Raw genomic sequence first — 27,784 nt, forward strand, 5'->3', positions numbered from 1 at the left:
CAGCTTTGTTCAGAGGCCACATAGGGCCCAGCTGGGGCCAAACAGCCAGTCTGGGCTGGCTCTGCCCTGAGGTACAACCTAGCTGTGGGTGTTCCAGTCTGTGGTCCCCAGGTTTGGGGGACACCTGAGTGGATCTTATTAGCTTCCTGGCTGTATGCTTGCCCTGGGGCATCTCGCACCCCTCTAAGTATCCCTTCCCAAGTCCTGGGAAGCAGAATATGGCTGTGTGGTGACCACCAGGCCAAGCCCCAGGTCTTCCGTCCACTCTTGACTGTTGGATGGTGGAGGAGGAGCGAGTGAGCATCTTCCCCTGCCGAGCCTGATGCCGCTGCCCCAGGCAAGCCATGACCTCCCGCCCTGCGTGCTGCCTGAGGCCCTGCGTGAGAGGCCAGGGGAAGGTGCATGCGTGACCTGCATATCCAGATTCAATCCCGCGGGCACATTCATCCCCCTCCTCCCTTCCAACCCTCCAAAAAGTCAGTGCTGTGACCTACAGGTTCCCTGGCTCCGAGGGGAGGGGGAGGGGGAGGCTGGCTCAGCTGTGATGCTCCCAGTGTGAGGCCTCCTCACAGATAACAGTTTTAAGAGAAAAATCCTGAACTAATTAGCAGGATCTTAATTAAATAGCTTATTTGATTTGCATCCATATTATAATCTAAGTCTTCTGTCTAGACTTAGATACTTCTCCATTAACCCCTCAGCATTTTTATGCTCAGTGTGGTTCTTTTTCCCACTTTGCTCTCTAGCAGTTCTGCTCCCAGAAGGTCCAAGGGTCACCCCACTTTGGAAGCCCTGTGTGTCCACTGTCGGCTGCCCTCGATGATTTAGACTGCCGCCCCTGACTCGGGAATTGACTGCTCAGTGCAGATAGATGGAATTTCATGGGCTCCTAACTTCCCTACTTCATTGAAAAGCAGAATATGAACTGCTCCACTGATCAGCTGTCCATTACAGACACATGGGATTAGAGATGGTTTGCCTCCTTACAGAATGCCTCTCAGTTAGTTACCATACCTGGGTCATGGCCACCTCTCCAGACCTGTCAACATGCCCTGTGTTGGCTGGAGACTGGTGCCACATCTTGCAGGGCCAAAAGGTCACCAGTCCCTCAGGACTGGGCCCTTGGCCTCACCCACTTCTTCCTGGATGGCAGGGGTTCTCCTCTTCCCAAGTTAGAGAGCCCCAGGGGCAACCTTCAGGCCTTGGGGACAGAGCTCCAGACGCAGGCCACAGACTCAAGGGAGCCCCTGGCCCAAAGCCACCTTGGGGCCTCAGGGTTGCCCCAGGACCTGAGCAAAGCTCAGGCCGTGTACTGGCAGAGGAAGCCCATTCCAGATGCTCATCAGAAGCTGTACCATGACGAAGCCATGAGGGGGCCTTGCATGTGGGGCAGTGGTGCCACACCTGAGCCCTTGGGGAGCCTGGTGTGATCTCTCTCCTCTTTTCTTGCTTTCTTGAACATATTAACTGTTGTCATTTTAGGGACCCTACCAGTTAAGGGGCATCTGGGTCACCTGTGGGCCATCCCTGGCTCTGAACATCTCTAGCTTTCAGGCCTGCAGTCCTCCTCACTGGTGAATGCTGAGCCATGAGGCAGATGAAGTGGTGAAAAGCTTTGCTTTAGAGCAGTGACTTTCACCTGGTATGCTGCAAGTTTTAAAACATGCAAAATTTGACTATTTAATCAGGGATACTGACCTCTTTTCCCTAAGATTGTCAAATAAAAATGACAACAGCCAACACAACAATAGCCATCCGGTGTGAATGAATCAAAATTATACCCATTTTTTTGTCAGATTAGCAAAAAATATATTTTTTGCTGTGCCTCGGAATTTTAGTACAATTAGTTTATATGTGCCATGTATTGCAAAAGGTTGAAAATAGCTTCTCTAGAAAATAGAGGCAGTCAGGATGTGAGATGAGCTAAAATTTAAAGAAATTCACTTCCTCCCCCCCCCCCAAAAAAAGGGGGTTCCAAAAAAAGTAGGGGATGGTACACAGGGCATAACTGCTCAGCATCTCTGGGGCCAGGGTGGTGGAAAGTCTCCACCCTATAGGACCCCACTTCCTGGCTTGCTCTGGCCTTGACCACTCAGACTCGTTCAAGGTGGACTGGCCAGTCTGAGGCAGGAGCTTCCACACCGACGGCGCTCACCTGTTTCACCTGCCTCTTGTTTCAGGGCGTTGATTTCTGCCCCGGACAGAATGTCTCAGGAGTCACCACTCACACACAGGAGGAGCATACGAAGCTGCCCCTCATCTTCCACCTGGGACGAGACCCAGGAGAGAGGTATCCCCTCAGGTGAGCGGGCACAAGGAGGCATAGAAGCTGCCAAGGAGCCCTAGCTGGTTTGGCTCAGTGGGTAGAGCATCGGCTTGCGGACTGAAGGGGCCCATGTTCAGTTCCAGTCAAGGGCACATGCCTGGGTTGCGGGCTCCATCCCCAGTGGGGGGCGTGCAGGAGGCAGCCGATCAATGATTCTCTCATCATTGATGTTTCTCTCTCTCTCTCTCTTTCTCTCTGAAATTAATAAAAATATTTTTTTTAAAAAAAAAGCTGCCGCCAAAACCGGTTTGGCTCAGTGGATAGAGTGTCGGCCTGCGGACTAAAGGGTCCCAGGTTCGATTCCGGTCAAGGGCATGTGCCTGGGTTGCGGGCACATCCCCAGTGGGAGATGTGGAGGCAGCTGATCGATGTTTCTCTCCCATCGATGTTTCTAACTCTCTATCTCTCTCCCTTCCTCTCTGAAAAAAATCAATAAAATATATTTTAAAAAAAAATCTTTAAAAAAATAAAAAAATTAAAAAAAGCTGCCAAGGAAACATTAGCCAGGTGCAGCCAAGTCAGGCACATGCCAATGTGCTGCGTTTTCCAGAAGGGACATGCACACTGTGGCAGGTGGAGAACATAAACACAGGAAGGGAAGCGTGGGGCCTCCTCCACCTGGAGCTCTGGGACCTGGACTGCAGTTTTCCCACGTGGGTGTGTGTGTCGTCGCCTTTCCTCTCCATGGGCTCCCATCTCCCCCATTTGTCTCCGTGTGGCCCAGCAGGACATGACCTCTGCTCCAGGCTGCCCTCGGAGGTGGCCTCTGTGGAGGGTGACAGTCCAGGCGTGGGGTGGACAGGAACCTCTCCAAATGGCCACTGTCTTCCATGATGAGCAGCACCACCAGCCCTAACCAGGCAGCTGCCTGCTGGGTGTGACGAGTTCCTCCCAGTAAGGGTCAGATGGGGGCTCTCCATGCCATTGGGGAACCTTGGGGGCTTCCTCAGCAGCCCCTCGCTTGACTGGACCCAGGGACCGTGGGCACACGGAGAGCAATGCCATGGATGAAATAGTGTCCCCCAAATTATGTCCAGCAGGGCTTTCTAATAGGCAGTCTGGTTAGGGCACACAGGCCCGCCCCGCAGCCCCCATGCCTTTAAGCCCGTCTTGCTGATTCCTCCACGGCTCAGGTGCCCTCGAGGTGGGTCATATGGACAGAGATGGCAGCTAAGCCTCTGGTGGTGCCCTCCCCATGGCAACACGCATGATGTCGCTTCTCAGACTCAAATGTCCACAAAAAGATTGACACACTGAGCTGGCTGAGGTGGAGGAAACTTGGTACATATCCTGCCCCTGCCTCCACTGGTTGAGTGTGGCCAGATGGCACCACTTTCCCACCTCAGCATTCCCCAAAATTTGAGGTGATGGGGCCCGTTGCTCAGAGCAAAGATATGTGGATACACCCACCAGAGAGTGACCTCCTTAGATCCACGCTGTCATTATTCAGGGGTGCTGCAGTGTTTGGGGTTATTGCCCCAATTGGAGGGCCCCGTGGACACCCAGCCACACCCCTAACTCACAGCCCTACAACACCCCATGCCTGGGCTCCAAAAGAGGAGGCTGGGACCTGGGTTGGGACATGACTTGCCCAGGGTCATTTGGGGCACAAGTCTGGGCAAGAAGACCCTGGAGCCACTGCCTGGACAGAACCGTTCAGGGCGGAGTGCAGGGCCGCCTGGAGCTTCCCGCCTGTGCTCTCTCTCACTGTGTTTCGAGAAGCCTTGTCCAAAAACTGCTGAACTTGGTTAAGCCCACCCTTTGCAGCGTTTGGCCAGAGTCCTGGAAAGACATGAAACACGCCTGAGACCTATTTCAAATAGCTTGAGGGCTGTGTGTGAAGGGAGTGCAGCCAGCAGAGCAGGGAGCGTTGGACTGGGGTGGAGGCCTGAGGAGCGGGCTGGCCTGGGGTGACAATGTCAGATGGGCCCGGAGACAGTGGCAGCTGCAGCAGGGCCAGCCATGCCTGAGAGAAACAAGCTGGGCTCCCAACCCCAGGCCTCTTCCCAACCTTCCTGGTAGCCCTACCTGGGTGTCCTCCCCACCTCAGTGACCGGATGCTCTCTCATCTCTAGCTTTGCCAGCACCGAGTACCTGAACGTCCTTGACAGGATCACCCCAGTTGTTCAGCAGCACCAGGAGGCCTTGGTCCCCGGACAGCCCCAGCTCAATGTGTGCAACCAGGCAGTCATGGTAAGTGGTTTATGCGTACGTGGTTATGGATGCTGTGCGTGGCGATTCCTGTGGGGGGCGTCCCCAGGACCCTGAGCATGCTGTGGGGTCTGCATGCTCTGGCTTGTTCTTCTGTGAAAGCGATGCTATTCCCACCCCAGCACACCATCTGCCGTTGGTGACTGCTGTTTGAAGAATCTAGTGACTGGTGGGGCGGGGAGGCAACTGACCTGGCCAAGGCGCTGCCGCCATCTCCTGGACCCTATGGGAACTGCCATGGCCTGGCCACCCCTGGAATGGGAGAAAGTGGGGGACCCTGCACTGAAGACAAGCAGGAACAGTGTAGGTCAGCCTCCGGACTTAAAGTGAGCAGTCACTGGAGAGGTGTGTGGACTTACGTATGTGTGAGCGCGCAAAGCCTGAGGGCCCCTTACTTGTCCTCTCCATACCCCCGGCCCTCCTCAACCCCGGATGGAGGAATGTTTCCATTCTTAGTTCTTGGCCCCTCCTTCACACACATACCCCATCTCATCCCTGGGTCCCCCACACTTACCGCCTCCCAGCTCTGCCCTGCCCCCCACACTTACAGCCTCCCAGCTCTGCCCTGGGTCCCCCACACTTACAGCCTCCCAGCTCTGCCCTGGGCCCCCCACACTTACAGCCTCCCAGCTCTGCCCTGGGCCCCACACACCCAGTCCCTCAGCTCAGACCCCCTATACACACACTTCTACCCTCTAGCTCACCTCTGGGCCCCCTGCACTTCCAGGCCAGCCAGGTGAGGACTCAGTGTGGTGTTCTCTGATCACTCTGACAAGAAGACCAGTCCCATGCAGCCTGTCTTGGACCTTGAACAGCCAGCTCTTCCCTGGAGAAAGGGTTCCTGACAAAGAGCTTTGGGTGGGAAGTCATGAGATGTATGAAGCCTGTCAGCCCTCGCTGGAGTGTGGAGCTTCTTCTCTGTCACAGCGGGGGGCGCGCAGGTCCTGGCATTTGCTCTACTTGGAACATGGCCAGGGGATTGAGGCGGTTAGCAGACCGTCCCCTTGGATAACAGAGGTTGTCAGGCCAGGGCCTGGGCAGGGGAGGAGTCTAGAAACTGCTGAGTACATAAGTGTGTAGATTAACTGCACATTCTCTTTCTGGATTTTCATTTTCCAGAACTGGGCACCTCCAGGCTGTGAAAAGTTAGGGAAGTGCCTGACGCCCCCAGAGTCTGTTCCTGAGAAGTGTTCCTGGCCCCACTAGCTCCTGTGCAGGCTCAGGCAGGCCCAAGCCTCCCACAGGCCCTGCAAGTGCTGGGGGTAGGAAGGGTCTGGTTTCCACACTGGAGGAGCCTCAACTGCCCTCCTCCCGGCCTACCTGATTCTGCTGCCTTGAGCCTGAGGCCCTACATCAACCTGAGCTGAATGCTGCGCTGCCTACAGGTCTCAGTTTGCCCACCTGTCTCATCCTCCCACTTGGCTCTTACCACCTTAAGACTGGCCTTGTTCAGAGCCTGGCCTCCATCCCTGGACCCAGAGGGCATGACTCGCCACGGATGCCCTTAGCTGTCCCCTCAGCACTTCAGCTCCAGTGCCAAGAGAGGCTGTGCCAATCCTGTGTTGAACCCCTTGGTGCTGCCCAGAGGGGGCACCCCAGACCCCTCTCCCTGCACCTACCACATGGCGGGGGAGGGGCAGAGGGCCTCCCTGACCTGGATCCTCCATAGCCCAGGCCTCCCCCGCCCAGTGGGACAGCTGATGCTGGTGCTTCCCTGGACATAATGCCAGCATCATGGATTTTCCACCTTTCTAGGGATCTAGACCCCTACACCCAGCACATTGTGAGGTGTGTCTGCACCTCACAGCAATCCTGACTGCCCTCCTCCCCTTGCCACCTGATGTGGCAAAGCATGAAGAGCCCCTTCACTGGCCCGAATCAGAAGAGCCTGAGCAACCAAGTGCAGACCCCAAGGCCCCTGCCCTGAAGCCACGTGGAGCTTCCACTGAGTGGGGTTTTCACACCTGCGGTGATTATCTTGCCAAAGCTCTATTGCTGTAAGTTGGGAAATTATGAAGAAAACAGTTTTAGAATAAAGTAACATGCATTTTAGCTCTTGTATTTTAAAATGAGTTTGTTTGGGGGAAGTTGTCCCTCCTGGGTACCCTGATGGGGGGCTGCAGTGTGTGCCCCCTCAGCTTCCTCCACAGACACAAGTGACTGTCCTCTCGGGAGGACTTCCAGCCAGGCCAAGCATTCCAGCCTCCCTCCTCTGCCCTTCCCAGTCCAGAAAGGCTGGGAAGGACTTCCTCCCGCTGCCAACCCCCACCGCTAGCCAGGCACCAGGCATGAGGCACCATATGCCACCGTGGTCAGCAAACTGCAGCTCGCGAGCTACATGCGGCTCTTTGGCCCCTTGAGTGTGGCTCTTCCTAAGCCTTAGCAGTACCCTAATTAAGTTAATAACAATGTACCTACCTATATAGTTTAAGTTTAAAAAATTTGGCTCTCGGGGAGAAACCAAGATGGCGGCATAGGTAAACTCTGGAAATTGCTGCCTTCCACAACAAATTCAAAAATACAACTAAAAGACAAAACAGACATCATCTAGAACCACAGGAAGGCTGGCTGAATGGAAATTCTACAACTAGAAGGAAAGAGAAAAGCACACAGACTCAGAGGAGGTGCGGAGGTGGACTGCAGAGGTACGGAGGCGCACGTGGCAAGGGCTGGCAACTGAGGACGCGGCTGTCTTTTTTAATCTGGAGGGAGTAACAAGCCCCCAACTGCTCTGAACTCCAGTCCCGGGTGAGTCTCTGGGGACCCAGGTCTCATACAGGGAGAAACTGGACTGTCTGGCAGCGGGCAGAACTCAGAACTCAAGGGCAGCTTTCTCTCAGAGGTGCTTGCAGCAATTACCGGGACACTGAATCGGGGGCCCCTTAGGGCAGGGCTGAGGATCAGCCATAGCTGCTTGCTCCGCCCTGTTGATTCCCTGAGACCCCGCCCCACCCAAGCTGCGGCAGAGGCTTTTGCATATGAATGCCCTGGCCCTTTGCAATCTGAAAATTACCTAACAAACTGCAGCTGGGCCAGACAGACCCAGAACTTCCAAAAGAAAGCCCAAAGCCCCACAGCAGCTTGAATTGCTTCACAGCTGGGCCTCATTTGGGCACCTCCAAACCCCAAACAAGGAAGGGGAATCTACAGATCTCTTCATAGCTCCTGCTGGGTAGCCTCAGGCAGAGGCTAAATTAGCACCTCCTTAGATCCAAGAGCCAGTGTACCCAGTGGTCAGAGTGGGACCATCCAATTACAACTCCTCAGATCCATAAGGGACACACTCAGGGGGCAGACTCAGTGAGCACCAAAGCCCCACTGAAACAAGTCTTTCCTCATAAGGGTGTCTTCAGCACAGAAGTTCTCCCACCGTAGACACAGCTGACTCTCACAGCCAATTGGCCTGGATGTCAATTCCTCCCAGTGATACCTACAACAATCAAGGCTTAACTACAGCAAGACTGCACAAAGCCCACAAAGGGGTGCACCAAGAGTGTCCACCTCAGGTAATTGGGGAGGCTGAGCCACTGGGCCCTATAGGACACCTAGCACACAAAGCCACTCTATCAACACAGGGAAGCATAAAAAATGCGGAGACAAAGAAACAGGTCACAAATGACAGAAATGGAGGAAAGCAAATGAATGGATATAGAGTTCAAAACCACACTTTTAAGGTTTTTCAAGAACTTTCAGAAACTGCCAATAAATTTAGTAAGACCCTCAAAAAGACTGGTGAGACCGCCGATAAATGTAGTGAGATCCTCAAGAAATCTACTGAGACCCTCGAGGTTATGAAAAAGGACCAACTAGAAATTAAGCATACACTGACTGAAATAAAGGATATTATGCAGAGTTCCAACAGCAGACTAGAGGATCGCAAGAATCAAGTCAAAGATTTGAAATACGAAGAAGCAAAAAACACCCAACAGGAAAAGCAAAATGAAAAAAGAATCCAAAAATATGAAGATAGTGTAAGGAGCCTCTGGGACAGCTTCAAGCATACCAACATCCGAATTATAGGGGTGCCAGAAGAAGAGAGAGAGCAAGATATTGAAAACCTATTTAAAGAAATAATGACAGAAAACTTCCCCTACCTGGTGAAAGAAATAGACTTAGAAGACCAGAAAGCGCAGAGAACCCCAAACAAAAGGAATCCAAAGAAGACCACACCAAGACACATCATAATTAAAATGCCAAGAGCAAAAGACAAAGAGAGAATCTTAAAAGCAGCAAGAGAAAGACAGTCAGTTACCTACAAGGGAGTACCCATACGACTGTCAGCTGATTTCTCAACAGAAACTTTGCAGGCCAGAAGGGAGTGGCAAGAAATAGTCAAAGTGATGAATGCCAAGAACCTACAACCAAGATTACTTTATCCAGCAAAGCTATCATTCAGAATTGAAGGTCAGATAAAGAGCTTCACAGATAAGGAAAAGCTAAAGGAGTTCATCACCACCAAACCAGTATTATATGAAATGCTGAAAGGTATCCTTTAAGAAGAGGAAGAAGAAGAAGAAGGTAAAGATACAAATTATGAACAACAAATACACATCTATCAACAAGTGAATCTAAAAATCAAGTGAATAAATAATCTGATGAACAGAATAAACTGGTGATTATAATAGAATCAGGGGCATAGGAGTGGACTGACTATTCTTGGGGGGGAAAGGGGTGTGGGGGATGGGGGAAAAGACTGGACAAAAATCGTGCACCTATGGATGAGGACAGTGGCGGGGTAGGGGGGGGTGAGGGCGGAGGGTGGGGTGGGAACCGGGTGGAGGGGAGTTATGGGGGAAAAAAGAGGAACAACTGTAATAATCTGAACAATAAAGGTTTAATTTAAAAAAAAAACAAAGATCTATCCTATATAATAAAAAAAAATAAAGATTTAATTTTTTAAAAATTGGCTCTCAAAAGAAATTTCAATCATTGTAATTTATTGATAATTGGCTCTGTTGACTAATGAGTTTGCCGACCACTGGCTAAGGCCTCCACCTCTGGTTTGGCCCCTTCCCTAGCCAGGCCGTACCAGGCTCCCTCCGAAAGCATAGCTTACAGTCCTCAACCCCCTCCCCACTCCGCTCCCCTGCCTCCTCCACTCCTCCCACCCCACTCTCCCCCCCCCCCCCCCAAGCTCTGGGAGGGAAGGCCCGGCTGTCTGTGCACACAAGTCCTCTAGTGTGCGCGCCCTCGCACCGCGCAGGAGGAGTTCAAAGAGAACCTCCGGATGTCAGGAGAGCGGAGCTGCAGCCGCGAGACGGTGCGAGCCGGGAGGGCAGGGCCAGCACCCGCCTGTGGCCTGGGAATCCCTGCCAAAGCTTCCCGGAGGGCCTGCCTGGCACTCGGGGGCAGGCCGAAAGCGCGCGAGGGTTTCCCCGAAAACCCGCGGGGCTGCGGAGACGCTATTGCCACCGACCTAGCTCGCGCCTCGGCCCCACGCGTATGTTCAGGGTACAAGAAATAAGCCGGCGTCTTCAAATCGAAGATTCCATGAAAAACGGGACTTCCTACTGGAGCCGGCCAGCCCCGCCCCGAGTGCCCCGCCCGTCCTTCCTGCCACCCAGACGTCCCGCTCCGTACAGGCGGCCCCGCCCCGCTCCGGCTCGGCGCCGCCGAACTGTCCCGCCTGCGCACACGTGCGGTCGCAGCGATGGCGGACCCCCAGCTGCAGCTAGTGGCCCAGCGCATCCGCAGCTTCCCGGACTTCCCCACTCCGGGCGTGCTGTTCAGGTGCGCGCGGGCGGGCGCGGGCTGGCCACCGGGGACCGGGCGACCTGAGGGCCCCGCTGGGCGTTGGACCCGCTGGCCTGGGCCGTTGTCCTGCGCGTAGAGTGGGGCGGTCGGGGTGCCAGCGGGCTGTGCCCCAGGGGACCGCCATCCCCACGCCGAGACCCGACCCCGGAGTCACCAGGCCTGTGCTTGCGCGCCAGGGACATCTCGCCCCTCCTGAAGGACCCCAACTCCTTCCGCGCGGCCATCAGCCTCCTGGCGAACCACCTGAAGAAGACCCACGGCGGCAAGATCGACTACATCGCGGGCAAGTGGAGGGTCGGGGGTGAGGGGGCTCTGGCCGCCTCGGAGGATCATAAGTTGGAGGGGTCACTGGGTCTGGGCCAGGCCGCGGGAGGCTGGTTGTGTAGGGTTCGTTTTCCTGAGTCAGGCAGAGGGCGGGAGGGACGGCTCCATCTCTGCTTAGGGGAGGCCCGATAGTGGGAGTCCTTCAGGGGCCCTACCTCTAGGTGCATGGTTGATCACCCCAGCGTGGGCTGTCAGGATGGAACCGCTGCCCCCTACTTTGCAGCCCTGAGATGGGTTACAGGCCCCTCCAGCGGCCTGAGGAATGGCTTCTGCCAGGTGAGTACCGCCTTGCAGGCTGTGGGGCTTAGGGTGTCGATTTGGAGACGCCTGTTTATTTCTTGTACCCTGAACATACCCGTGGGGCCGAGGTGCGTGCCAAGGTCGATGGCATTAGCGTCTCCGCAGCCCTGGCGGGTTTTAGGGAAACCCCCTCCCAGTTCCTGGTCTCCAGCAAGGGAATTTCCCCAGGCAGTACCCGACCAGATTCCACTGGGTCATAGAGGTTTCTTGTTCTCCTTCTACAAGCATGCATTGAGCACCCCCTGTGTGCCAGACTCTTGACCCAGTGTGGGGCTTGGAGAAGGCCTGCAGAGATAGGGAGGACTCTGGGGTCGGGTCTCCCCGTGAGAGCCCCACTCCCTGACCCTCCCATTGATCCCCACTGCCTGGGGGGCACAGGCGTGCTGTTGCCCTCTTCAGTTGTGTGTCCCCCTCACCACACTTCCTGTTCCATGTCAGGGAACTGCAAGAGGTGGCCCGTGCCCTGTCACTGCCTCTCCTTCAGAAGCTCCTGTGCTGAATGTTTCATAGTTATTACAGCCCAGTTAGAGATAACAGCTGAGCTTTGGAAAGAGGCCAGGTGACTTCCCCAAGGCCACCCAGCTATTACTCAACCATGTAGTGTAGACTTAGTCCCTAGCTCCACCTCCTAACTTCCCTCTCTCTAGCAACCAGCAGTCCCTGAGCATGGTAAGTCAACATTCCCTAAATAGATGGCCGTCATTGGCCTTTTAGCTGGCGTCAACAAGGCCAGGCATCCTGTGTCATTGTAGTGACTACTTGTCATTTTCCAGCCTGACCTGTGGGAACCCGCATGCTACTGTGCCACACGGCTGTCTCCCAGTAACCCAGCTCTCACCAACAGGCCTGGACTCTCGAGGCTTTCTGTTTGGCCCCTCCCTGGCCCAGGAACTTGGCTTGGGCTGCGTGCTCATCCGGAAAGGTGGAAAGCTGCCGGGCCCCACAGTGTCCACCTCCTACACGCTGGAATATGGGAAGGTGAGAGGGCTGGTGGCTGATCCCATGGACCCTCCTTCCCCGAAGAGAAAGTTGTACAATCAAATAGAGCTGCCATGGTTGGAGTGGACATGGGAACTCAGAGAGGTCGAGACACTGGGCCAGGCTCACATAGCCAGGAAACAGCCGGGAGGGTTGAAACCATGGCCCAGGTGGTAGCCCCTTGTTAGCCCCTGGGCTCTGCACACCAACACTGTTCTCAGAGATGTACCAACCATGTGCCTGCTTTCCATCCACAGGCTGACCTGGAAATCCAGACAGATGCCCTGGAACCAGGGCAGAAAGTGGTAGTCGTGGACGATCTGCTGGCCACTGGTGGTGAGGGTCTCCCCCGAGTGAAGAGGGCTTGGCACTGGGGAGTTTTGGAGGGGTGGAAGTGCCCTATGTGTGTGAGAAGTGGATTAGGTCCTTGACACTAGTTTACCTGCTTGCCAGATGGGACCCTATTACATGCCAACTCCTTCCCTTCCCTTCCATTAGGAACCATGCGCGCTGCCTGTGAGCTGCTGGGCCAGCTGCGGGTCGAGGTGTTGGAATGCCTGAGTGTGGTGGAGCTGACCTCGCTGAAAGGCAGAGAGAAGCTGGGGGCCGTGCCCTTTTTCTCCCTCCTGCAGTATGAGTGACCTTGATACCCTGCTCCACACCAGCTAGAAAAAGAAGAGTTCTGGCCTCTGTGGCTACACTTGACAACTTGCTGTCCATGTGGACTTTTTTTTTTTTAATACATTTTATTGATTTTTTAGAGAGGAAGGGAGAGGGATTGAGAGTTAGAAACATCAATAAGAGAAAAACACCAATCAGCTGCCTCCTGCACACCTCCTACTGGGGATGTGCCCGCAACCAAGGCACATGCCCTTGACCGGAATCAAACCCAGGACTCTTGAATCCGCAGGCCGATGCTCCATCCACTGAGCCAAACCAGTCAGGGCCACCTGAACTTTTTATCCATTTCTGTGGTTGAGTTACCATCCAGCTCCTGGGGTCCTTCCTGCAGGTTCTGGAAGTGCAAAGGCCTGAAGCCGGTGGCCCAGGGCAAAGCCAAGCCCAAGCTGCTCAGATTTCCAGTGAAATAAGAACATGATTGATCAACTCTGCTGGAGTGGTGTTTCTTCAGGTGCCCAGGGTGGGATCTGGGCCTCAGGACCAAGAGGCAGGGGAGGTACAGGGGACTCCATCAGAGTATTTATACACACGATTCACATATAACCTGCACATCTTCCTGTATATTTTACTTCTAGATTATAATACCTAATGCTATGTAAGTAGTGGTTATGCTGTATTGTTTAGGGAATTATTCTGTACTCAGTACAGAGTAACCATCCTGGACCCACCAACACTGTAACTTTTTCCCTTTGCTTAATTAGCTGACTGGCAGATAGAGGGCCAACTATCCTGAAAACCAAGGTGTAGACAGGGCTGGTTCCCCCATTCTTTGGCTCATGGCCCTATCCTCCATCTTCAAAGTCAGTGATATGCCATCCACCAACCTCTGCTGTGATGACACTGGGCCCATTAAGATAATACAGGATGAACTCTCAAGACCCCTGTGCTGGGGGGGGGGGGGGGGGGTGTTATTCTGCCAATCACACTGCTCAAACCCATGCTGCCAGGAAAGCCACCCTACCCCCACATACCTGCACTTTGTGCAGCAAAGACAAATCTAAGGGAAACCAGTTTAATGACAGCATGCTGTAGGAGGTGGTTGTACCACCCACAATGGCCAGATAATTCCATCCCCAGAGCCTAGTACAACTGCTGACCCTTGTGTGGATCAGGAATGGGAGAGCCAAATGCATTCTTAGAGAATAAAACAGGCACAGAGGGCCAAGCCAGGGCCTTGAGCCCCTGTTTGCGTGTTGGTGCGCAGCCATCAGGCTCACAGCATCTCAGCACGAGCAAGGCGGGCCAGCTGTGCAGTGACACTCGCCAAATCAGCAGCCTTGTCCAGCTTGACATAGGTATCAGTTCGGATGCGGTGGAGACTAAGCCAGTCAGGCAGCAGCTCAGAGAGGAGCTGCACGTGTTGCTCCATCTCCCCTGCAGAGAGAGGGGCCTGGTGAGGTGGGGGCTTGCCCCCTACCCCCCAAACCTCTGGGCCTGTGTGCACATCTGTAAGTGGGTACACACAGGTGCTGCTCTCACCTCAGGGTTCTGTCAAGAAGCCTGCCTTAGTTTCAGCCCCTGCTTCCTCACCTCCCTCCAGGCTAGACAAATCTGTGTACCCAGCGGCAAGGGGGTAGGTAGACTGACAGAAGGACTGGGCCAGGGCAGTGATGGCACAGCCTTCCCAAGGAGGTGGCTCTCCCACTGAGCTTGTCACCAGTCCCGAGCCTGAAGCAGAAGTGTCCTGCAGCTTTGTGGGACCAGAAGGCTTGGGGAGGGGGTGGTCTCATAGGACCTCAAGGGCAAATGCCAGGTTTGTGAAGGGGAGACAACCTCAAGCTGCAGGATTAAAGGGACTCAGGTGATCTCAAGGGTACTGTGCCCACCCAACGCACACAAGCAGGTGTGGAGAATGGTGCAAATTTATGGTGCCCACCCTCATCTGGGACTCAGGACATGCAGAGTGGCCCTGCCCCTGCACATACCTGAGCTCATGGCCACGCGGTAGCTGCCTACCATCCTGGCGCAGGCCACCTCCATGGTGAGTGCTGGCTTGCGCTCTGACACAAAGATGCTACGCAATACCCGGGCCAATTCGGGCAGCCGCTCAAGCCGCTGCAACCTCTGCTCCTGCTCTGGGCACCGCGTCATTTGTGCCAGCTGCTTCTGCACCTCCTTGGCCCGGATCTGCATTGGGCATGGAGAGTGGTCAGTGGACAGCTGTCCCCATTCCACCTCATCCCTGAACCCCAAACACTCACCCGCTCCAGCAGGTCCTGGGACACCCCCTTCAGGGGAGCAGGTGGAGTGGCCGGAGGGGTGGCTGGCAGTACCGGGCTGGAGGACACAGGGCTGCTGGGCACAGCTGTGCGCAGGGCTAAGTCATTCAGAGCCTTCTCCATCTGGATCAGGTCAGAGAGGAGAGATCAGAAGTCTCTCCTGGCCCAGCCACAGGGGAGGCCCTTCACACCCCATTTGATGGACCCCTGCCCAGGAGACCCTGTATGTCCAGCCCAAGTTCATCCCAGCACATCAAAGACCTGTGCTGGGCACCTCTATGTAGAGCCTGCCGGTAGGCAGTGCTCTGAACATAGGGAGGGCACATCTCACTACCCCCCAGGGCCCACAGCCACACATGGAGTTTGTTGGGTGCCCACATGGGGGTCGGGCTACCCTTCCCTGGGAAACAGGGGCCAGTCTCACCCTGGATGACATCAGACTTCGGGCTCGAGCCAGCACCTCCTGAGCAGTGGCCAGCGTCTCTGTGGTAGGTGGCTGGGGCAGCTCAGCAGGCTCGATGTCAGGCACTTCATCCACGTTGAAGCGAGGGTGCCAGCGTGTCAGCCGGTCCTCAGGCACCACCATGGGGGGATTCAGGGAGGCCAGGAAGACCTATCCAAGAAGGGGATACCCGATGACCCTGGGCAAATCTGACTGGGGTGGAGCGGGGCTGTAGAGGTTCCCTTCCCACCAGCACCCACTGTAGTTATCGCAAGCCTCCCAAGTCTTGAGTCTGCTTCCCTGAGTTCCCCAAACCTGTGTTCAGGTCAGAACCCCTCACTTGAGGGCCAGGGTCCCCACCCAGCCCAGAATCCCCATCCACATGAGACATCAGCCCGCTTTGGTGAGTGGTTTAAGAGAACTCTAGAACAGTGGTCGCCAACCAGGGGTCCGAGGACCACTGGTGGTCCCTGAGGTCCGAAAGGTTGGCAACTGCTGCTCTAGAATACAGCCTCTCAAGGGGGCCTGTTTCCTGCTGGGTAAGAGGCAGATGTGACAACAACGCTGAAGGGGGGGACAGACCACAGGGACACCTCATACAACAAGGACTGAGCTGGTCATCGTGGGGTCACTAGCTCACCCTGTGGTGCTCCCGGACACGCTCCACCAGGTTCTGGCTGAAGACCTGTCGCCGCTGTAGGAGGCGTGAGGCTGTGAGCTGGGGGGCCACGTTGCCACCCTCTGCAGAAAGAGTCCAAGCCTGAGCTCCGAGCCCCTGGGCTAGAGCCACTGGGGCGCCAAGCCCCACACCACAGGTCTCAGACGAGGGGCCTGGTGCCCTCACATCCATGTTCAAAATGCAGTGTCACAGGTGGGGAAACCAAGGCTCAGAGATGAGTGGACTCAGCCAAGGCACACTCACCCTGATCCAACAGCGGCTCGATGGTGAGCTGGTAATCGGACCTCTTGACATTGTCTTTGAAGGTGGGGATGTTGCGCTCCTGGCGGAAGCGGTAGGAGGTAGGATACACGGTTTTGATCTGGCCCACATTGCGCTCCTCAAAGCGCCTATGGGATGAGGGTGTCAGGAGTCAGTGAGTTAGCTTCCACTGTAGGACAAGGCTCCCACCCAACAAGGGACTCCACTCACTTCCGCATCATGTCCTGGACACCCTGCTTGACCTTGGCAAAGGTCACGGTCTCCGAGCGGTTGTAGAGCATGCCTACAATGGTGTCCATGCTGCGGAACATCTCAGCCAACACCTGGTACTTGTAAGGCAGCACGAGGCCAGGAAGGCCTGGCTGGGCCAGAGCATGGAAGCGTTGATAGGCAGGTGCCTTCTCTTCACTGCAGGGAGGGAGCCAGGCCTTGAGAGAAGCATCAGACCCACATCCCCTCCAGGACCCAATGGCTGGCAAAGCAGCCGGGGATACCCCAGAGCTGGGGTTTGCAAAATTGCCCCCACGACACACTGCATACCAGTTTACAAATTCCTATATGCCCAGCTCCCCATCATAAGCACTATCAGGGATGGAGACAGAAAAGAGTGGCTTCAAACCCAGCTCCACCATGTCCCTGGCCACCCCAAGCCCTGGTTTCCATATCTCTAAGAGGCACATGACAACCACAGGACCTGGAGAGGACAAACAATGATAGAAAGCAAATGCCCAATCACCACGGGCTATCATTTGAAATCCGTAAGGGTCCACTGAGGCAGGAATTGGCACCCTCTTAGATGGAGGGTGAAGAGCTAGTGACTGGCACTAAGATCTGAGCGTCCAATTCACTGTGCTGGCTCCCTGATGGAGCAGCTCCAGTCCTGTGCCCAGCCCTGCCCCTACCAGGCCTCCCACTAGCCTACCCTTTCCTGGGGTGCCTCCCACCCAAAACTCACCATGGCTCTGCTGGGTGCCCCTGGGTCTCCAGCACACTGGGTTCCCCGGCATCATTCCCAGGGGCACTTGCCCTCAGTCCCTGGGCCCGTGCCCCCAGCTCCCGGGCCCGCTGCAGGCATGACTTGAGTTCAGAGAGGGTGACTTTCGAGGAGACCTGTAGACACAGGACGCTGTCAGACAGCCAGTTACCCTATATCCCCCTCCCCAGCCCTTGGTCCAGCCTCCTCACCTTGTCCTTCTGGGGTGCCAGTTTGGGCAGCTGACCTGAGAGGGCAGCCTTCTTTGTCTTCTTGCTTGGAGAGGAGTGCTCTGGGGAGCCAGAGGCGGCTGGGGAGCCAGGCCCAGGGACCTGGGAGAAAGGACCCCAGAGGTGAACCAGTGACGAGACCCTATGGTGTTCTGGCTCTACAGAACGAGGACGTCCTGCTGCGCCCAGTCCAGCCTCTCGGAAGCACCCCTGTTAAGAGAGGGGCCTGGCATTTACCAGCCCGCTCAGCTCTGGCTTCCTCCGGCTCCATCAGACTCCCCGGCTCCCCCACTCAAAGTGTCTTCCCCGTCCCTCAATGCAAGTCCTCTCCTTCCGGTGGCCACAGGACACCGGCCTGGCAGCTCGGACTTAGCTCCTGCAATGCCTCTCAGCCAGTATCTCCGCCCAGGCCATGACCCGGTCTTCCACTTGGGGTCTCTGTGTACCCTCTGCAACCAGCCACCTGGTCTGTGTCCTCCGTCCGAGCCAGGTCTCTGCAGAAGCCCTCCCCTGCCTGCCCCCACCCCATCGGTTTCTCCCCTCCCCGCACGGCCCCGGCCACCCTGCGCCCTCACCACATCGGCGGGCAGCCTCAGCCTCCTGCGCGCAGGCGGCGCGGGCTGGTCGTGCGTGGGCTCGTCGCTCGCAGGCTCGGCGGGCGGGCGGGCGCGCTTGCGGCTGCCGCCCGAGGTGGAAACCTGGGCGGGAAGCGCGGACTTGGCGGGGCTGGGGGTGCGCCAGTTCGGCTTGGCCCGCAAAGACGCGGCGCGGGGACCAGGGCGGCGGCGCAAGAAGAAGTCGGTGACGCGGCGCTGCGCCATGGCGAGGCGGGAGCCGGGCAGCGGGAGCCGGGCAGCGGGAGGCAAGCAGCCGGAGCCCGGCGGCAGGAGCCTGGCAGCGGACGGAAGTGGCGCCACTCTTCGCGCCGATTTTCGCGCCACGCGTGGCCCCGCCCCCTCCGTCGGCGGAACCATCGACGTAGGGGGGATGGGAAATGGACGCGCCCAGGAGCCTGCGCGCTGGTGCTCTCAGGCTGCTTCGGCCGCGCGCACGCGTCACAGCGCGGTCCTCTCGGCGGGGTTTGGAGGTGTCTGCTGCATCGGTCTCAGGTCTTCCCTGGCCTCTACGTGGGATACCGCGGTTTCGGTGGACACCAAGCCAGTACAGTACGGAAAAACGATATAGTGTGTTTAACAGAAAAATTGTTACGCTATTTACAGCTTAAATGTAATTACAGTACAATAAACAGCTGCGCTTGGCAGGGGCGCTGGGCTAGGTGGCGTGGCGGCGCTTGTCACCTGGCTGTGCACGTGACCTAGCTTCGCACGTGACGGGGTCGGGGCACCCCATATTACAGACTAGGAAACAGGCCCAGGTCGTGGGCGACTTGTCCAAGGCCCCCCTCCCCCCAGCTGGAGAGTGACCTGGGGAGAAAGTACACCCCAGAAAGAAAAATATTCTAGAATTAGAGAAATATACAAAAACTACTGAATTATACACTTTTTAAAAGGGTGAACTTTATTATGTGAATTATATCTCAAGCTATTTATTTTTAAGAGTTGCTTTCAAAATAGTTGCAGTGTTAGTTCTTAAAACCTGATGCTTAGGTTATCTGGAAAACTTGAGAGCCTGATGCCAGATAAGCAAGGCTCAATGCCTGTGTGATTCCCATCTCAGAAAAATGCTGCTCCTCCGGTCCTGAAGTGAGTCTGCAGATCTGGGAGAAAGAAACCACAAGGGTTTTTCACTGCCAGGCATGGGAGGGGGGAGCCTGAGAGAGGGGCTTTACTTTTGCAAGTTTTCTGTAAAAAGCATGAATTGTGCCTATAAAAAAAAAAGTTAAAGAAACAGAAATGTCAGGTGATGCCATTGGTGCTTGCAAAATGACAAGAGAAAGTTGGAGGTTGATGCAACAAGTAAGTGAAGCATCAAGTTTCCTTTATGTAAAACGGGAGCCAGAAACTAGTCTAGACCCTTATTTTGCAAACAACCAGTAGCAAATAATTAGCACAAGAAGCAGTGTGGAAGGTTGTGGCCAGCATTTTTAAAGCGACGTGTTTATTAGTTTTGTTTTGGTATGTGTGCTGTGGGCCACCACTTAAAATGTACTTAACGTGTGGTTGGGGGTTGGAGGCAGGATTGACCTGATTCAAAGCTGAGCACTCCAAATTTAAGCCTGCCTTGCATTAAAGAGAGAAAGCTTGCAGGATTCCACAACAATAATGGGAGCATAAACTTTTGGCTCACAGCTGCTTATCAGGAGAGAGGGCGTTATCTTCTCACCCAGTGGCCTAGTGGTTCCCCACTCTGTTTCACATTTAGAAAATAAAGAAGCACCTGGTCTTAAAAAGGTAGAGGCAGCTGGACCTAATCACAAATGGCTCGTCAATATCTGGCTGCTGGCAGTTTGGCCCAGCCCCTGCCCTCTGTAGATAAGTTGATGGTCAGGATGCAGTCAGTAGGCCTCCCCAGGGCCTCCAAAATGCTGAGCAGGCTCCGCCAACATTTCATTTGTCTTAAACCTGCCCACCCACAGAGTGGTGGAACCACAGAGTGCTGTCCTGGGCTCATGCCATCCAGTGCTGTGTGAAGGGGCTGGAAGCAGGTTCCATGGTTGTGAGAAATCTAGGAGACCACCTCGGGAAGGGGACTCCCCACCTGGCCACCACACAGCTGTGTGATGTAGGCTGCACTGCCAGGCATGTCCACCTCCAGGGTAAAGAGACATGCACAGCATTGCTATCAATTTGGCCAGACTCAGGGCAGGAGCCTGAAGGCAGAGGTAGGCCCTAGCAACCCCCAAATGGTTCTGGGGATGAGCTGAATCCTAGAAGGACTATCCAGAGGGGTCTTGAGGAGTCCAGAATATGAATGTAAAATGAGTCTGTCCCATGTGGGATGAGGGGCAAGAAATCTTGGTACTCTGGGGACTTAAAGTGTGGCCTGCATTGACCCCTCACAACCAGCCAGCAGGAAGGGGGCATGCTACAGAGCAGGGGCCTTGGGACCCTCTCCAGTGCTATGGTGAGTATCCTTGCCCTGGCACAGGGTCTGGCTAGGCCACTATTACACTTTTTCTTTTTTTCTTCTTTTTTTTTTTTTACTTTATAGAGAGGAAGGGAGACAGAAAAAAAAACACTGATTTGTTGTTCCACTTATTTATGTATTCACTAGAGGCCCAATGCACAAATCTGTGCACGAGTGGAGTCTGGCCAGCCCGGCCCCAATCGGGGCGAATTGGGGCTGGGCCTATTGGGAGGAGGAGATGGCGGGAGGTTGGCCGGCTTGCCCACTCTCTGATCAGGACAGTTCGCTGGCCACAGTGGGCGTCATAGCGACCAGTCATTATGGCCATTAAGGTCGCTGGCTTTTTACATATATAGATTGGTTGATTTTTTAAAAAATATATTTTTATTGATTTTAGAGAGGAAGGGAGAAGGAAAGAGAGATAGAAACATCAATGATGAGGGAATCATTGATCAGCTGCCTCCTGCACACCCCCTACTGGGGATTGAGCCTACAACCCAGGCATGTGCCCTTGGCTGGAGTCGAACCTGGGACCCTTCAGTCCATAGGCTGATGCTGTATCCACTGAGCCAAACCAGCTAGGCCTGATTCTTTAAAAAAGAAAAAAAAAACATTTCTTATTGAATTCAGAGAGGAAGGGAAAGGGAGAGAGAGAAACATCAATGATGAGAGAAAATCATCAATCGGCTGCCTCCTGCACGCCCCCTACTGGGGATTGAGCCCATAACCACACCAGCCAGGCTCATTGGTTGATTATTGTATGTGCCCCAACCCACAACCTTGGCATATTGGGATGATGCTCTAACCAACTGACCTACCTGGGCCAGGACCTGTTACACATCTATATACACACACACACACACACACACACACACACACACATACACACATATAAATAATAGAGAAATATGCAAATTAGCCCGGACATTGTAACGCAATGACTGAACAGCAGGGATCTGAGCAACCACAGGCTCCCAGCACCACCAGCCCCCGAGTGCCAGCACACCCTCGGGCCTGGAATAATGACACATTCACGATGAGCCCAGAGTCACTGCACAGGGGGCTGTGGATGGGGGGGCTGCAGATTGGGAGGAGCTGCAGATCAGGGGGGGTGCTATGGACCAGGGGGGCTGTAGATGGGGGGACTGTGGATCAGGGGGACTGCAGATCAGGGGGCTGCGGCACTGGGGACCCCAGCTTCAAGCCCAGAGCCTGGCCTCAGGGTTGCAGCTGTGGCTGTGCTGCCCAGCGGGGAGCCCAACAATCTGCCCCCACAGACTCAGGAGAGCCAATGAGTCCATGGGGACAGCCAGGAAGAGGCCTCACCTGGCACCCTTTACTCCGTGAGGAGGGCCGTGTGGATGGGAGTTGGGGGCCAGACTGTGACCAGCAATCAGTGTTTGAAGAGGGAGCCTTCAGCCCCGTGAACTTTCTCTCCCAACAAAGCTCCGGCTCCTCCTTGCATGAGGGCCATGCTGGGCCCACGTGGCCGCTGTCCACACCCACTGGTGTCTGCAGCCCTACATGGGACCATGAACCATGTCTGAGCCACTCTGAGGTGGAGCCCACGTCACCTCTTTAAAGTTTTCATTTTTGCTGATCAGACCTTTGCCTTCTGAGGCATAGAAGCATTGACCCCTCAAGGAGCTCCTGGGTGCTTGTCTGCGGGATCCACTGCGCCCACCGTCCACAGTTTCCCAGCGCCACCAGCACAGGATGGTGGGCACAGTGGAGCCTGCAGACAGGCACCCAGGAGCTCCTTGACTCCAACGGCTCCCCCCGCCCTCACCCCATGGCACCACTCACCTGGGCCTGCAGAAAGCAGCACCGTCACCGCGACAGGCACGGTCCCAAAGCTGCTTCTGAACCTCGCTCTTCCTCCCCACCGGTGCATAAATTTCGTGCACAAGGCCACTAGTTTTTAATATTACCCTTAGGGAGTAGGCCTTTTGGGGTAGGTGAATCAGAAAATTGCTGGCCCACCAATAATGGAATTTGAATTGTGTGACCCCTGCTTCACGGTCAAAACTAATTGGACGAGAGGTGTGCAGCCAGCCAATCAGATTCTCTCCTGGAACCTGAGAATCACTGGAGCTGGAATCACCCCTCTGACTCCTGATTTCAAGAAGTGAGATGGACCCTGAACATTGTCCCATGCACCAAGAGGTCACTGGTCCAATTCCTGGTTAGGGCACATGCCTGGGTAGCAGGCATGATCCTCAGTAGAGGGTGTGCAGAAGGCAGCCAACCAATTATTCTCTTTGATGTTTCTCGCACTCCATCTCCCTCTTTCTCTCTTAAAATGAAATCAATAAAAACAGCCTACGGCCCCTGTGAGGCTGCGACAGTCCCAGTGAGGCTGAAACGGACCTGGTGAGGCTGAAATGGTCCCAGTCAGGCTGAGACGGTTCCAGTGAGACTGAGATGGTCCCAGTGAGGCTGAGACGTCCCCTGTGAGGCTGAGATGGTCCCAGTGAGGCTGAGTCGGTCCCAGTGAGGCTGAGACGGTCCCTGTGAGGACCGTCTCAGCCTCACTGGGACTGTCTTTTTTACTCAGTGTGCTTTCTTTTTTACTTCTCTAGTTGTAAGACTTCCATTCTGCCAGATTTCAGGCAGTTCTGAAGGGATGGAGGCGTGGAACGGGGCTGGTCCTACACCCATGTGTGGCGTTTTTTAAATCGGGAGGGATATCTCCAAGGCTTCCCATGAGAAGCCGGGGGTCCCAGATGCACACCAGACCCCTGTGCCAGGGTTTCAGAGCTGGGAAGAGAAGCCCGCATAACTTTGGGCTTTAAAACCCAGTGCAATGGTCAGTATCCATGCCCTGGCACAGGGTCTGGCCAGGGGAATGTGGCTGAGTGACATGAAGGCTGCTGGAGTTCCAGGTATTCCACTTAAAGGGCCCACACACAAACTTACACAGTCTCGCTTCCTCTGAGCTCCAGCGCCAGGCAGCAGCTTTGGGGGAATCCAGGAACATATAGGGAGGAATTATACTGACATCAGGACAGGAACTTGGGGGCAGCTTTTCCCCAGAAAGGGGTGTTCATTGTTCCTGTGCTGGGACCTTCCCTGTCACAGAGCTGAGTGGCAGACATAGCTGAGTTTTTATCAGTATGGCCCACACTATTCACTCTGCCTTGGTGATTCCTGAGACCCTGCCCCATCCAATTTGCAGCCCCACCTAAGCTGTTTGCAGCTGCTTTTTCATATGAATGGCCTGTCTTGACTAAGGCTCCAGACTTTGCTAAAATCTCTTAAACAAGCAGCAGCTGCAGTGAGCATGCTCCAAACCTATCAGTAAAAGGCCCAAGACCCAGCAGTAGGACCAGTCTGCCTTCCTTCACAACTGGGCCTCGCCTGGGCACTTCCTAGCCCAATACAAGTAGCTGTGCTCTGCAGATCTCTCTGTAGCTCCTGCCAGGTGACCTCAGGCAGTGGCTGACTTTGCACCTCCCAGGAGGCCCCAGAGCCAGTGCACCTGGTGGACAGCTTCAGACCATAGCAGATTACAAGCAACACACTCAAGGGGCAGACTCAGTGAGCACCAAAGCTCCATTGCAGCAAGTCCTGCTCCATAGGGGTGTCTCCTGCACAGCAGCTCTTCCATTGTACACATAGCTGGTCCTCACAGCCACTTGGCCTGAAGGTCATTTCCTCCTAGTGATGCCAACAGCAATCAAGGCTCAACTACAACAAGACTGTGCACACAGCTCTCACAGGAGCACACCTGGAATGCCCAGCTCAGGTGACTGGGGAGACTGAGCCACCGGGCCCTACAAGACACAAGGCCACTCTACCAATTCCAGGAGACCTAACAGCTCTACTTAATACGTAGAAACAAACACAGGGAAGCAGCCAAAATGCAGGGACAAAGAAACCTATTACAAATGAAAGAAATGGAAGCAAGTAAACTACTGGATACAGAATTCAAAACAATGGTTATAAGTTTACTCAAGGATCTTAATGAGAGCTTCAAGGGACTTAATGAGTGTGTCAAGGGACTTAGTGAGACTTTCAAAGATCTTAGTGAGAATGTCAAAAACATGAAAAAGACCAGTCAGAAATTAAGCATACAGTCACTGAAATAAAGAATTTACAGGGACTCAACAGAATAGAGGATTCCAAGAATCAAATCAATTATGTGGAATATCAGGAAGCAAAAAACACCCAATAAGAAGGCAAAAAGAAAGAAAATCCAAAAATATGAAGATAGTGTAAGGAGCCTCTGGGACAACTTCAAGCATACCAACATTCACATTATGTGAGTACCATAAGGAGAAGAGAGAGAGCAAGATATTAAAAACCTATTTGAAGAAGTAATGACAGAAAATTTCCCCTACCTGGTGAAAAAAATAGACTTGCAAGTCCAGGAAGCACATAGGATCCCCAACAAGAGGAACCCAAAGAAGACCACACTAAGACACATCATAATTAAAATGGTTAAAGACAAAGAGAGAATCTTAAAAGCAGCAAGAGAGAAGCAGTTAGTTACCTACAAGGGAGCGCCCATACAACATTCAGCAGATTTCTCAACAGATACTTTGCAGGTCAGAAGGGAGTGGCAAGAAATATTCAAAGTGATGTGTAGCAAGGACCTACAACCAAGATTACCCAGCAAAGGTATTTAGAATTGAAGGTCAGATAAAGAACTTCACAGACAAGAAAAAGCTAAAGGAGTTCATCACCATGAAACCAGTATTACATGAAATGTTGAAGGGCATTTTTTATGAAGAGGAAGAGGATGGAGAAGGAGAAATACGAACAATAAAATGGCAATAAAAACATCAACAATTGAATCTAAAAATCAAAATAACAAGAATTAAAATAAAAAGCTGCACAGCAAAACAGACCATCAGCAAAACAAAAAGCCCACTGTATGGGAGAACATAGTTGGCAATGATACATCTGATAAAGGGTTAATATCCAAAATATATAAGGAACTCATACTACTTAACAAAAGGAAGACAATCCCATTAAAAAATGGGCAAAGGACCTAAATAGACACTTCTCCAAAGTGGACATACTGATAGCCAAGAGACATATGAAAAAATGCTCAAAGTCACTGATTATCAGAGAGATGCAAATTAAAATGACAATGAGGTATCACCTCATACCTGTCAGAATGGCTACCATCAACAAATGACGTGCTGGCAAGGATGTGGAGAAGAGGGAACCCTAGTACACTGCTGGTAGGAATGCATACTTTATGGAAAACAGTATGGAGTTTCCTCAAAAAATTAAATATGGAACTGCCATTTGATCCCACTTCTAGGAATATATCCTAAGAAACCTGAAACACCAATCAGAAAGAATGTATGCACCCCTATGTTCATAGTAGCACAATTTACAATAGCTAATAGCTGAAAACAACCTAAGTGCCCATCAGCAGATGAGTGGATAAAAAAGCTGTGGTACATTTACACTATGGAATACTATGCAGCAGTAAAAAGAATAATCTCTTAACCTTTGAGATAGCATGGAGGAACCCGGAGTGCTAAGTGAAATAAGTCCATCACAGAACAAGTATCACATGATCTCACTCATGTGGAAACTAAGTAACAAAATAAACTGATGAATGGAGTGGATCCAGAGACATAGAAGCATGGAATAGAGTGCAGAATCTAGGAGGGAAGGTGGGGAAGGGTGGGTGGGTGGGAGGTAATCAACCAAGGACCTTGTATGCCTATATGCTTGGACCATGGACACAGACAATGGGGTGGTGAGGGCCTGGGTTGGGGGGCAGGGGTGGACTGAAGTGGGTCAATGGGGGGGGGAAAGGGGGACATATGTAATACTTTCAATAATAATTATCTTTAAAAATGAACAAGAGATCTAATGGACAAAATAAACTGATGAATAAAATAGAATCAGAAGCATGAAAACATGGAACAGACTCACAGATCTCAGAGGGAAGGGGGGTTGGGGGTGGGAAGAGATTAACCAAAGATCTTATATGCATACTAGAGGCCCGGTGCACTAATTTGTGCACAGGTGGGGTCCCTCAGCCTGGACAGTGATCAGGGCCGATTTGGGGTTCCAGCTGGGGGGAGGGACCATGGGAGGTTGGCCAAGCTCAGGAGATTGGCTGTGGGAGAACACTGACCACTGGGGGCAGCTCATGAGTTGAGCGTCTGCCCTCTGGTGGTCAGTGCACATCATAGCAACCAGTTGAGCAGTCGTTCAGTCATTCAGTCGCTTAGGCTTTTATATATATAGACTAGTATATACACTACCTATGGACACAGACAATAGGATGGTGAAGGCCTTGTGCCAGGTGGGATCCAGGTGGAGGGGGACAGTGTGGGGGTGGGGGGGAGGAGACATCTGTAATACTCTCAACAATAAAGATTTAAATAAAGAAAATATTAAACCAGTGAATGAAGAATCAGGAATATGCCTTGATTTAACTCATATTTGGCACTTAGCAGGAACCCAAACATATGTTGAATATGTGGCCCCAAAGGAGGTACACTGGTTCTCAATTGCTGCATAACAAATTGCCCCAAACTTAGCAGCTTAAAGTAATCATGTGTTATCTCACATGGTTTCTGTGGGTCAGAAATTCAGGAGAGCCCAGCAGGTGTGGCTCAGGATTGAACATCGAACCAGGAACCAAGAGGTCACCAGTTCCATTCTCAGTCAGAACACATGCCCAGGTTTTGGGCTCAATCCCCAGCAAGAGGCAGCCAATCGATGATTGTCATCATTGACGTTTTTACCTCTCCCTCTCCCTTCCTCTTTGAAATCAATAAAAAAATATTTTTTAAAAAAATTCAGGAGAGACTCAGCTCTGTGGTTCTCATTCAGGGTCTCATGTTGCTGCAGTCAGATAGCGACGGGGGCTGGAGACTCCTAGAAGGCTCCCTCCCTCACATGTGTGGCACATGGGAAGAGCCCAGCACCCAGGGCTGGAACAGTGGGAACTGTGTGGGCCTCCTCTCTCCCTGTGTGGGTCTTTCCTCCTGGTCTTCAGCATGGCACCCTAGGGTAGCTCTGAGCTTCTCAGGTGAGACAATGAGAGAACATGCAGGCTGTATACCCTCTGTTATTATTTTTTTACTAGAGGCCCAGCCACAATTAAATCGTGCGGGTGTACGGTCCCCTAGGCCTAGCCTGCCATCAGGGCCATGTCCGCCGCCCTGTGACACCTTGCATGCTCTGCGGACGCTGCCAGCACCCCGCCCCGTGATGCCTCACGCTCCGCAGACACTGCCGGCACCCCGCCCCGTGATGCCTCACACGCTCCGCGGACGCTGCCAGCACCCCGCCCGGTGATGCCTCACACGCTCGGTGGACGCTGCCAGCACCCCGCCCCACCCACCGCAAGAGCTGCTGCTCGTTTGGTTGTCACAACCACAGGCCTTTTATGATACAGA

At 53.6% G+C, this 27,784-nt stretch overlaps 3 protein-coding genes across 5 annotated transcripts in view; 2 read left to right on the forward strand and 1 right to left on the reverse strand.

Annotated features, from left to right (window-relative positions):
• GALNS (galactosamine (N-acetyl)-6-sulfatase) overlaps nt 1–6,589 on the forward strand; it is a 30,187-nt gene extending 23,598 nt beyond the window's left edge. The window contains exons 12-14 of one of the 2 annotated variants that reach the window (XM_036345945.1): nt 2,181–2,302; nt 4,402–4,519; nt 5,657–6,589. In XM_036345945.1, the coding sequence (XP_036201838.1) occupies nt 2,181–2,302; nt 4,402–4,519; nt 5,657–5,743 (327 nt within the window). In that variant the 3' untranslated portion in view covers nt 5,744–6,589. Of the gene's footprint in view, nt 1–2,180; nt 2,303–4,401; nt 4,520–4,659; nt 5,615–5,656 lie in introns of those variants that run through there. The other variant, XM_036345944.1, reaches the window with a different exon arrangement.
• A 3,516-nt stretch (nt 6,590–10,105) lies between these two features.
• Nucleotides 10,106–13,005, forward strand: APRT (adenine phosphoribosyltransferase). Of its 2 annotated transcripts, XM_036346396.1 has the most exons (5): nt 10,106–10,267; nt 10,468–10,574; nt 11,760–11,893; nt 12,151–12,229; nt 12,392–13,005. In XM_036346396.1, exons 1-5 carry the CDS (start codon nt 10,188–10,190, stop codon nt 12,532–12,534), a joined length of 543 nt encoding a protein of 180 aa, XP_036202289.1. In that variant the 5' UTR covers nt 10,106–10,187; the 3' UTR covers nt 12,535–13,005. The 2 variants fall into 2 exon arrangements, with proteins under 2 accessions (XP_036202289.1, XP_036202290.1); XM_036346397.1 differs by lacking the exons at nt 10,106–10,267; nt 10,468–10,574 and adding an exon at nt 10,863–10,891 and having other exon boundaries at nt 11,689–11,893.
• Nucleotides 13,006–13,572: 567 nt separating this feature from the next.
• Nucleotides 13,573–18,298, reverse strand: CDT1 (chromatin licensing and DNA replication factor 1). Its single transcript, XM_036346395.1, has 10 exons — nt 17,954–18,298; nt 17,361–17,480; nt 17,131–17,285; nt 16,386–16,583; nt 16,158–16,303; nt 15,876–15,976; nt 15,218–15,406; nt 14,776–14,916; nt 14,500–14,701; nt 13,573–13,948 (listed from the first exon to the last, which is right to left on the reverse strand). The coding sequence occupies exons 1-10, from the start codon at nt 18,197–18,199 to the stop codon at nt 13,788–13,790; spliced, it is 1,659 nt and encodes a 552-aa protein (XP_036202288.1). The 5' UTR covers nt 18,200–18,298; the 3' UTR covers nt 13,573–13,787.
• Nucleotides 18,299–27,784: the final 9,486 nt, after the last annotated feature.

Source organism: Myotis myotis, unplaced genomic scaffold (genome assembly GCF_014108235.1).
Source record: "Myotis myotis isolate mMyoMyo1 unplaced genomic scaffold, mMyoMyo1.p scaffold_m19_p_19, whole genome shotgun sequence".
NCBI classification, from domain to species: domain Eukaryota; kingdom Metazoa; phylum Chordata; class Mammalia; order Chiroptera; family Vespertilionidae; genus Myotis; species Myotis myotis.